Below are 11,330 nucleotides of genomic sequence, written 5' to 3'. Positions count from 1 at the left end.
GTCAGGAACATTTGTCACTTTAACACTATTAGGAAGCTGACTTGCAGATACTTGCCTAACTAGGCAAAGATTAATGTACAATACTAACATTAATCCACATTTGTCAAGTGCTTTCTTTGGGCCAGGCACTATTCTAAGAGCTTTACATGAATTAACTTGAGGATTTCTCAAAAGAACGCTGTGAAGCAAATACTATTATTATCCTCATTTGACAGATGAAGAAAGAGGCACAGAGGGGTTAAGTGACTTGCCATAAGGTCACAGAGCTGGAATTAACTCCAGCAAAGCTAATATTCTGCATCACTCCATGTATTACTTCCATAAGAAGGTCTTTTCCAGTCTTGCGTGGAACAGGATAAAACTGAGAGTCCACAATACAGGAATGCCACATAGTTTGTCCATCCCTTCAGAGGAACACTATATTGTCAGGAAAAAGAAGGCAGTGGTGTATGTTCTTTTTTTTTTTTTTTTTTTTAAGATTTTATTTATTTATTTGACAGACAGAGGTCACAAGTAGGCAGAGAGGCAGGCAGAGAGAGAGAGGAGGAATCAGGCTCCCCACTGGACAGAGAGCCCGATGCGGGGCTCGATCCCAGGACCCTGGGATCATGACCTGAACCAAAGGCAGAGGCTTTAACCCACGGAGCCCCCCAGGTGCCCCAGCAGTGGTGTATGCTCTGCATGAAATGATGGCCACGACAGACAGTTGGATAGAGAGAGCCGCACAACAGTGTATGTATGGTGTGATCCATGTTGTATAAAAATAAAATAAAATAAGTTCATTTACTTGTTTGTAAGTTCATACATAAATGTCTAGAAGGATAAACACCAAAAAATTCACACTGGCTATGGGGATATTGCAAAGGAGAGGAGCTTCCATTTTTGTCTTTTTATTTTCTGCTGTTTGAAATGTTTACCCTCAGTATGTTTTATTTTGTCATTCACAAAAAGAGGAAAAAGTAAGTGTGTATGAGCTGGGAGCCTGATGACCCCTGTCCAGCCTTCCAGCTCTTGTCGGAGTCCTCTCTGGTGTCTCCCGCTGACCTCAGAAGGACACGAATGCTATTTCCTCTCCACAAGCACTTGCCAATTCCCTCTGCTCCCTGAGGACTTGGCTCAACCCGAGTCCAGGCATCTGTGCAGGTTCCCTGGCTAAGTGGCTCTGGTCCCCTGCCTGTGTCACCCGCCCCAGGGATGTCAGACATGGTGACATCACAGTTTGGCTAATGACATCATAGTGGACCCAGAGGCTGACAGGACAGAAGACCTAGCAGGTCCCAAGAGATGGGGGCAAAGAAGGGGTTGACAGGTAGAGGCTGTTTGGGGTGGGAACTTGAGGGACGGTGTCCTCAGCCCACCTCCCAGGACATCCTAGTCAGGCCTTTCAGGGGTTGGAGATCCAGAAATCTCCAAGGTCGATTCCCTTTTTGTTTCTAATCAAGAGGTTATCCAGACTTTTTTGAGAGTTGGGAGCAGAGTGTGATGCCAGCAGGAGATGGAGTTGGCAGGTGGAAGATGGGAGCCAATTGTGTGTGTGACTCCTCCTCGGGAGATGGGACTGAGGGCTTCTGTGGGTGCTCCCCTGTGATTCCAGCAAAGAGGTAAGGGAGGCAGGCCTGTGGCCTTGGAGGCTGGGAAGGCCCTGGCTTTTGGTGCATGGAGTTTGGGTGGATCAAGACTTCAGGGGGTGCTGCAGGAGGAGCTCCTCCTGCTGATCGGGGAAAGGCAGGAAGCTGTCTGTACAGCTAAGTCACCACTGACTGATCCTCGACTCTTCCAGACTGAAACCTGTGGCTTCATCTTCTGTGCATATATTATGCAGGATTCTCAGTTTAAGCTATAGAAACCCTTTTGGGAGGATTTAGGAAAAGCAATTCATTTAAAAGTTGTTGGGGGAAACTCACAATATCTGGAAAGGCTGCAGAGGCAGGCTTGAAGAACAGGCTGGGTCAGGGGAGGCTGGGAGTCCCAGGACCACACACCTCAGAATCAGCCTCGAGAAGATTCTGCCACCTTCTCTGAACCCCTTTCTCTCTGCCGCCGCCCCAGAAGCCCATGTGGCATCATGTGCAGAGTGGACTCTCCACGAAGCTGTCACTTCAGGGCCACTGACTTCTGATCCCGTCTGGACAGGGGCATCCAATCAGCCCAGTCCATGTCATGTGTCTGTATCATGTGCTGGGAGTGAGAGGTCGGAATTAAGTGTGTGGCCACTGTGGCTTTTACTTTTTTAAAAGATTTTTATTTCTTATTTTGGCTTTTATAGTGGGAGTCGCCTTCTGCCTCCCCTCAGACTCATGTCAGGGAAAAGCTCCCCAAGCTGGGCATACAAAAAACCCAACAGATGTCTGCACAAGAAACAAAAAATGCATAGACAGTGGTCCCTGTCCTTGAGACACTCCCAGACATGCAGGAGTCAGTTATGTGGGAAGATAATTATGATAGGAAGTGATGGAGGCCACAGTGGAGGTGGTCAGCAGCCAGGGGCTGGGCGGGCAGGGAAACACCGATAACATGCCCTGGCCTATGGCAGACAGTCCAAGATGTCCCCATGTGCTTCAGGCCACCTAGATGGAATGGCTGGGTGGAGTCTGATGACTGGTTGGGGCTGTGTGTCACACAATGCCAGACATTGTGTGACACAGACACACCCACTGGGCAGAATTTGAGTCTCTAGAAATGATGCACCTTTTCTCGCTCACAGAAATAATGAACTTGCTTGGCCTAAAAAGCTACTTCCTGGTTAATGGAGCTTCCCTTTCGCTATCTTGTCATGCCCTACAAGCATTTTGCAATGTCCTTGAATTACCTCTTGTCCCTGTTGGGACCTCAGTGCTGTATCTGGATTAGAGAAAGGCTCTTGGGATAGGCAGACCAGAGTTGGGACAAGAAAGAGGAAGGTGTATCTGCTGCCTCGTGGGTTTCTGCTCTGTGGCACCAGATTCCTACTCTCTACCCCATGTCCTTCTGGGTTACATGCTCTATCTGTGTCTGTGCCCATTCCTGTCCCTGCCTCACCATCACTGTCTTTGCCATCATCACCACTACCTGCCTCTATCTCGGCTGGGCCCCCACTTATAGAGGGACCCCAGCTCCAGCCTTTCAGCCCTGCTCTGTCCCTCTTGGACTCAGTCACATGGGTTCTCTAAGAACCAGACATAGCAATGCCCCTAACTCCCAACCCCCCACGCTGACCTTCCAGTAGCCCCAGCTCAGATGGTCCAAAATCAGCACCTTGTCCTGTGGAGTTGCCACAGGTAGGCCAGGGCTGGTGGGTGGTTCCCTCTTACCAGGTCCTGCAGGGCCCCCCCTCCCCGGCCTGCCCGCCTACCCCCTTCTTCCTATTTGTGGCGACTTCAAGTGTAACACCTTCCTGTCATCTCTCATACTCCCTTGGGCCCCAGCCGCGGCGGCTGCCCGCCTGCCCACTTCCTTGCATCCCGCAGAGGGAACCTGTGCAGAACTAGGTGACGAGCCTCGTGCAGGCAGGTGACAAGCCTCTGCTGGGCAGGGCTGGGAGGAGTCCGGGAAGAGAAAAAGGAGTCTGGGTTTTGGAAGGCTGAGAGACCCGAGGCTATGTGCTAGGGTCCCGGGTGCGCTGGAGAAGAGAGGTGCGACTCCTGAGAATGGGAAGGAACCTGGGATCACTTGTTGAGCTGAGGTGGTCCCTGTGCTGTGTGGCCTGCAGTGAGAGAAGGTGGAGAAGGGGGCCGCTGGCTGAGTCGGCAGCAGAGGAATCGGCGCATCATCCTGTCAGGCCAGTCAGGGGACCCAGAAGGTTCTTGGCCTACTCCCTCGGATGCTTCCTGCTGAGGGACCTGAGCCTGGGCAGTCTGGGTGGCAGGGCCCTAAGGGTCCCTCAGCTGCCCAGAAAAGTCGTGTAGATGATCAAGGGTGCAGGGGCACCCACTGGTGGGGAGGCTGTGGTTAGCAGGAGGCAGAAGCCTTTCCCAGCATGGAAGGGAGTGGCTTCTCAATTCCTGGTATTCTCCAGAAAATCTGGAATGTTCCTTCAGGTCTCTGAGTTCGTTTAGAAGTAACCTCCATGAGGATCTTCCTCTCTATCCTCCTCTTCCCTAGGGATGAGGATAAGGCCTGCTCTGCTCCTCACCTCTGAGTGTCTCCTTTCAGTCCTCTTCCAGCACCTACCTTCAGTCCTCTTCCAGCACCTACCAAGAGAGCTGTCACTGGCCTCTACGTGTCAGTACAAGCCCTCACAACCTGTCCACCCCTTGTGTTTTGCAGACAGGGAAGCAGAGGCCAGGAGGGGCAGCAACTGGCTCAAGTCACATGATGGCTTGGTGGAAGGGTCAGCTCTAGAAGCCAGGCTCCTCTTTGAAGGTCTTTTCCTGCTCACTGGGACTGACCTGTCTTCCCAGGTAGTGAGGGCATGAAGGGGGAATCTGCTCCAGACTTGCACTGCTGCCAGAAGGCTCAGCCTCTAGGGCAGACAGGGGGCTCCCTGTCCTCCAGCCTGGACTTCCAGCTCTGCCAAAGTGACCAGGTAAGGAGGGATCCCAGCCCCCTCTTTGAGGTCAGCCTGATTATGGAAGGGAGAGGATGTCAGGATGAAGTGGGGAAAAATCTGAAGGAACCAGATTCCCATTGTTCCCTGGTCCTGGGCATCCCCACCCCACCCAGCACATTGTGGCAAAGGGCCCTTGAGGTGCCAGAGGGCCTCTCCCAGGCCCCAGGGGCTGGACTCCTCCTGTGGGGTGTCAGAAGGGATGGGGCCTGTGGGATGCTTGGCTTAGCATGTGGTCTGGGCCTTAGCACAGGGCCACCTTGGGGGCTTTCAGTCTTTGATGATAATTTTCTCCAAGTTCATCTTGGCTCCGTTCAAAGCAGAGTTGATGGTCTGAGCCCCAGTGGGGCCAGGGTGGTCAGGAAGGGAGGGTGGGAGAGAGCACATGGCTAGTGAGAGGTTCTAGAGGGGAGGGGAGGGGAGGGCAATCCTGGCATGGGCATGAAAGGCCCTGAGGAAAGAAATTTTCAGTTGAAGGTTGGGGAAGCCATTTGAGTGACAGACGTGGTGGAGGGCAGCTCTTAGCTTTTCTTCTCCTTTTGGACATCAAACTAGAGCTGGAACCACTCCGGGGACCCAGGTACCCCAGCCCCACACCCCGAAGCCCCTTGCCTCCTGCTCTCCAGGTCTTCTCAGCTTGCAGGCCACTCTCTGACACAGTGGACTCCCGTGGCTCATCCTGGGCCAGCTGGTTGCACCCCTTGCCACCGGCACCAGCCCCCCAGGGCCTGGACCTGTACCTGTGGACCCTGGAGCTGACGCCACTGAGCACAGCTCCGCAGAGTCTCAGAAGTGATGTCTTGAGTACAAGTAAGCCCAGGGCAGAGGGCCGCACCTGGCTGGAGGTGGGAGGCGGGGGAGGACTCCTAGGTTCCAGGACAGGAAAGGGAGGGGACCCAGTGTCCCCAATGAGGACAGAGCCTCAGGCACGCTTTACTTCCACATTTTGGCCTGGAGTCCTAGCCTTGGTGGGGGGTGGTTTCAGGGTGACACCTGAGCCACAGGCGGTGGACAGGGGCTTTCTCAGGCAGGGAAATCTGGAGTACATGTAGCCAAAGTCCCAGGCATTGACGGTGATGCTTTGTTGGCCTAGAATGTGTGAGCGAGAAGGGTCCTTATTATAGGACAGGAACGCGGATTGGGAGCCAGCGAGCGGAGGTGGAGTCCTGGTTCTGCCCCTTCTGGCTCTGTGACTTTGGCCACATCACTGAGGCCAGTTGCTTCTTGCGGGAGTGCAGGAGCTGTTCTAGATTTGTTGCACTGTAATGCACCTTTTCATTGCACACTTGTGAACTCGGGAGGGTGGGAACCATGCGGCCACGTCCCGCATTTCCCCAGCACCGAGCACAAGAGTTCAGCGAGGTTGGCTGAGTGAATAGACGAGGACCCAAGCAGACAGTCTACTTTGTGGCATTTTTTTTCTTTTTAGTATTTCATTTGAGGTCCCTCCTCGCTTATTATCTCCCTTCTCCCTGGCTGTTGCATCTCCGTCGCCCTTGCTAGCTCCTCTCTACTTAACCTCCTCAATAACGCCATGCTCCGGAACTCAGCCCAGAGCCTTCTTCCCTCCCCTCCCCTGCTCTGGTCTCCTCTCTCCCCTTCTTTCCCTCCTCTCCTGTCTTGTCCACTTCCTGGAGAGTAGCACGGTCTGATAGAACTTCCTGCAATCAGGGACACTCGTCTCTTCTTGTGCTCTTTGCTACCATACCTCCCGAGCCTTTTAAATGTGGCTAATATGAGCCAGGAGCTGAGTTTTTGGTTGTACTTATTTTAATTAATTGAAATGGGGTCACATGTGTCAAGCGACTACCCATTTTGGACACAGCAGATCTAGCTGACCCTTTGGTGGTCTCATCAGGCAGGTCCCCAGACGTACGTCTTCAGCTTGGACCTCTCTTTTCAACTCTAAACCAGCCAACGAACCAACCAAACTCCAAACCGATTCATCCAACTGCCTACTTGACTTTTCCACCTGGATGTCTAATAAGCTGCTCAAATCATTTTCTCTCCCTAAAACGCTTGAGCGCTGCATAAACACTAGCTTTTGTCGGCAAGTGCAGACCAGGGAGGCTCCGAGAAGGGGAACTTCTGTCCGAGTCCTCCAGCAGGCTGGCAGGCCAGAGAGCTCCCCCACCCCCAGCTAGCCAGGGGGCCGGATAGATACGGAGCAGAACTTTCCATCAGGCTGCTGGGCCTTAACCGTCTTTCTTTTCCTGCTCAGAGCACCAGCCACCAGGGCTGCAGGCCGGCTCCACTGATGATGAGAAACTCACAGCCAAGTACCCTGCGAGCAGGGACAAGAGGGTAGGCCAGCAGGAAAGAGCTGGCGAGGGGGCCCTCTGCCCATCCCTCTCGCCTTACAGCGGCTCTTCCCCAGTCCCCTGGCAGAACAGGAAGAGCCCCAGGCCCTTGGCCATCTGCTCCTGCCCACTGCCTACTCCCATCTCCGAAGAACTCCCATTCTGCCTCTACCCCTTCTATCCTGGGTATCCACTTCTGCCTCCACCTCACCTGTTCACCTATGGGGCCCCACCTTCTGTCCAATGTCCCCCCCTCTTCATGCTGCCCCCAGATCCCTCCTATGCCACCAGCTTGCCGATGAGTGCCAATGAGGCTGGGCACCCCGCTGCCCAGAGGGAGACCCTGTATCCTTACCCAGGGGCCTCACAAGCCTCTGGCCAAAGCCAACCTTCCCCGGCCTGGGATCGAGGTCCTGGAACTGCCAGGACTCTCTCCCCTGGGCCAAAGCTCGTGGGCAGGGCGGCACCAGCAAGGCGGGCACCCACAGGCTCCCGGCCAGGCACCACAGCTCTGCCTTACCCACTGAAGAAAGAGAATGGCAAAATCCTGTACGAGTGCAACGTGTGCAGCAAGAACTTCGGGCAGCTCTCCAACCTCAAGGTATCCACCTCCTGGGCTCTGTTGCTCCCCTCAGCATCTTTCCATGGCCCCCTCCTATCCTGATTCCAGAATCAAGGACCTGAAAGCTGGAGCAACTTCTGGGCAGCCCCTAGGCTGTGAGCTGGAATGGTTCACTGGGTCCCTCACTGTCATGTTTGCAGAAAGGGGATGCACAACAAGATGGCCATGAATGTCCTCTCCACCCTAAGACACTGTCTTTGAGCACATCTCATTTCAGTCAAAAAAGGGGAAAACTGAAGGAAAGGTTTGTCTGAGGTCACTTGGACTTCAGGGTGAGGTTAGGCCTTGATATTAGCCTCTCAAGGTCTACTGCAAACCTCTTTCCTGAACAACTACCTTTTTGGATCTCCTGTTAAGCCTCCTCCTGCTTATTTGTTTGAAGGTCCAGTGGGGGAGTGGATAGATTTTAGTGAGTCTAGAGCATGGACCTGATGACCTGACAACCAGCCTTTTGCACCCTACAAAGCAGCGTGTCACTGTGGGCATTGTCATCCACATCGCCCGGGGCAGGGGCAACAGGGCCCTTGTCTGTGTGTCAGGGCTCTTTGCATGTGCAGGTCACACTGAAGTTGAAGAACGGCCCTTTGCGGTCCTCCAGGGTGTAAGTTCTTAAGCTTTAATGAGATTCAAACCTGGAGAGCTAGGAAACATGCAGATTCCTAGGTCCCAGCCCTAGAGATTTTGGATTCAACTGGTCTGGGGCAAGGCCTGAGAATGTGCATTTTCCACACACTCCCAGGTGATGCTGATGCTGCTGGTCTGTGGATCACACTTTTTCCCTACGATTATTTGCATTAGGAGGCACCTGGGTAGCTCAGTTGGTTAAGCATCTGCCTTGGGCTCAGGTCATGGTCCTGGGGTCTGGGATCAAACCCAGCTTGGGGGGTGGGGTTCCCTGCTCAGCGGGGAGTCTGCTTCTCCATCTCCCTCTGCTTCTTCCCTCTGCTTGTGCTCAAAAAAATAAATACATGTTTTTAATTAATTAATTAATTTAAAAGATTTTATTTATTTGACAGAGACAACAGTGAGAAAGGGAACACAAGCAGGGGGAGTGGGAGAGGGAGAAGCAGACACCCCACTGAGCAGGGAGCCCGATATGAAGCTCGATCCCAGGACCCTGGGATCACGACCTAAGCTGAAGGCAGATGTTCAATGACTGAGTCACCCAGGTGCCCCTAAATAAATGTTTTTTAAAAGATTATTTGAGGGGTGCCTGGGTGGCTCAGTGGCTTAAAGCCTCTGCCTTCAGCTCAGGTCATGATCTCAGGGTCCTGGGACTGAGCCCCACATAGGGCGCTCGGGTCAGCAGGGAGCCTGCTTCCCTTCCTCTTTCTCCGCCTGCCTCTCTGCCTACTTGTGATCTGTCAAATGAGTAAATAAAATCTTTAAAAATATTTCTGAGAGAGTGAGGGAGAGCAGGGGGAAGGGTGAGAGAGAGAGTCCAGGCTCTCTGCACTAAGCATGGAGTCCAATGAAGGGCTTAACCTTGAGACCACTACCTGAGCTGAAGCCAAGAGTTGGTTGTTTAACTGACTGAGCCACCCAGGCGCCCCTGTGGACCACACTTAGAGCAGCACTGCTCGGGAAAGATCTACATGGGCTATCCCTCACCTAGCCTTCTGATCACTGTCCCCTCCCAGTCCACAGGGCACCAGAAAGAGTAAGAGCATCCTGAAAAAATGGAAGAGAGGCCATGAAGGCAGTGATAGGGTAGCAAGGGCACTCAGAAAACTTGATGCCAAATAGGGGTCCTGTGGGGATGTGGGGAGAGATTTAGACAGGACCTGCTGGAGGCTTCTGGGCAGTTGGCAGCCTTTCTCCCACACCTGGCTCAGGTCCATCTGCGTGTGCACAGTGGGGAGCGCCCTTTCCAATGTGGCCTGTGCCAGAAGAACTTCACCCAGCTGGCCCACCTGCAGAAGCACCACTTGGTGCATACGGGGGAGCGGCCCCATGAATGCCTGGTGAGACCCTCCTTCCCCCTCCCTGTACTCCTGCAGGCTGGTGAGTAGTTCCAGGCTCTCGGACGGGTGGCCCTGTAGCCTGCTCTCCCCAGGGCTCCTGAGCAAGTGGAGACAGGACTGGAGGCAAGGGTGGAGGCAGTGAGGGAGGTGGAGGGAAGTGACAATGACCCTTGTTAGCCTGGAAGGGCCAGAAAGTGAACCTGGAGGTCCCTCCCTAGGCCTGGAGCGAGGACTAGAGATGTGCGTCTAAGGGAGGAGAATAATAAAGCTGGGAGGTCCCAGGGAGTGGATACCGGTAACCTACTTCCCAGGGTTGCTGAAGAAGGAGAAGGCCTGGTGCTTGCGAAGTATACAAACACTAGCGATAACAGCAGCTGGGTGTTAGCTCCTGCTCCCTCTGAGTCCTGATACATCCCTTGGGAGGTCAGAAATTCTTTCCCCAGGCATGAAAGAAGCATCGTAGTTCTAAGTCTGGGCTACTTGGGTACAGATCCCAGCTCTCCCTCCAGGTTGTGTGACCTTTGGCTAGTGGCTCTCCTCCTCTGAGCTGCTGCTTTCTCACTGTATTAGAGGAGTTACACAAGGACTCAGTCATCCTTCTCCAGGGTCCCCGGGAAGACTCTGTGAGACCAATTCCTGGCATGTGGCAGCTCCCAGTAAATGTTAATGACGCTCACGAAGGCTGTAGGCCCATGCTTAAGGGTCCTGTGTGATGATCTCATTCGGTCCATCATACCTACGAGGTTAGGTATTAATAGTCACAAATTAGTAGTTACCAATAAGGAGAATAAGGCTCAGACAGGAGATGTCACCTATGCGAGGTCACACAGGGAGTAAGAATCATGATACTAACCCAGGTCTGCCTGGCTCCAATGTGCCAGACACTGTGCGTCCCAGGAGAAATCATGGGTCTGGGCAGGCACAGGGAGGTGGTGGTGGTGGTGGTGTGGGGAGGGGTGTCCAAGGTAGGGAGTGGGAGCAGAGATCTGGAGCCAGCCACATGGGCAGAGCTGACACCTGTGCCCATTCTTGGCAGATGTGCCACAAACGCTTCAGCAACTCTAGCAACCTCAAGACCCACCTGCGCCTGCACTCTGGGGCCCGGCCCTTCCGGTGCAGTGTCTGTCCCCGGCGCTTCACCCAGCACGTTCACCTGAAGCTGCACCACCGCCTGCACGTGCCACAGCCTCCCCGCCTAGCTCACGCCCACCTGTCCCTGGCGTCTCTTGCCTGCCTTGCCCGATGGCACTAGGAAGCCCTAGATCTCGTGGCGCTGCCATCAGAGAAGCAGATGGGCTGGGATCTGGAAAAGGTCAAAGCGGTCCTTGGCATCTGGGGGAAAGTGCAGGCAGCCAGTTTGAGCCCTGGTGCCAGGACTGCCCTGGGGAGGGGGCAGGAGCAGAACAATTAAAAGATTTTCTTTGCGACAAGTTGAGGCCTCTGGGACTTCATTTGCGGAGGGGGAAGCCACTGTGTATCTGTCAGATTCCACACCTCACCTGGAAGCAGGTCACAGAATGCAACCAGAGAGAGCCTGTGATGCCCGCTTATGGGGTAGGGGCTCTGGCAGCCATCCACATCCGGCTGAATTTGGGTCCTGCTCCCTGACCTGGTCCTGGCCCTCCCATCTCAGCTTGCCAGCGGGTGGTCCAGCCTTTTGGGACTCAGCATGATACAGACTGTGCTGCCAAACACTGGGCATATTGCTCTCTTTCCTGAACAAGGGTTCCAGCACCTGCCCAGATGTACGTCTGCTGCTTCCCACCACTTTCCTCTCAGTTCCTAGGAAGCCAGTGTGCCTGCTTCGCTGGTACTCCCTGCCATGGTCCAGTGGGGTGTGCTTCACCCTCTGTACATGCCAGGATCTAAGCCCCCAATCACCATGGGGGTGGCGGGGCAGGAACACAAGGAGGTCAGCG

At 54.0% G+C, this 11,330-nt stretch overlaps 1 protein-coding gene across 12 annotated transcripts; it reads left to right on the top strand.

Moving 5' to 3' along the window:
- Positions 1–1,260: 1,260 nt before the first annotated feature.
- ZNF683 (zinc finger protein 683) lies at positions 1,261–10,841 on the top strand. Of its 12 annotated transcripts, none has more exons than XM_045063994.1 (7): positions 1,261–1,309; positions 1,443–1,601; positions 4,384–4,504; positions 4,987–5,335; positions 6,747–7,426; positions 9,283–9,411; positions 10,448–10,841. In XM_045063994.1, exons 2-7 carry the CDS (start codon positions 1,483–1,485, stop codon positions 10,661–10,663), a joined length of 1,614 nt encoding a protein of 537 aa, XP_044919929.1. In that variant the 5' UTR covers positions 1,261–1,309; positions 1,443–1,482; the 3' UTR covers positions 10,664–10,841. The 12 variants fall into 12 exon arrangements, with proteins under 12 accessions (XP_044919929.1, XP_044919931.1, XP_044919932.1 ...); XM_045063996.1 differs by having other exon boundaries at positions 1,267–1,309; positions 1,443–1,508; XM_045063997.1 differs by having other exon boundaries at positions 1,267–1,309; positions 1,443–1,508; positions 4,380–4,504.
- The last annotated feature ends 489 nt before the right edge of the window (positions 10,842–11,330 follow it).

This window comes from Mustela putorius, unplaced genomic scaffold (genome assembly GCF_011764305.1).
Source record: "Mustela putorius furo isolate JIRA1106 unplaced genomic scaffold, ASM1176430v1.1 tig00003853_pilon_pilon_pilon, whole genome shotgun sequence".
In the NCBI taxonomy this organism is placed as follows: Eukaryota; Metazoa; Chordata; class Mammalia; order Carnivora; family Mustelidae; genus Mustela; species Mustela putorius.
Note: the sequence above shows the minus strand (reverse complement) of the source record. Positions and strands in the feature narration are given on the sequence as shown.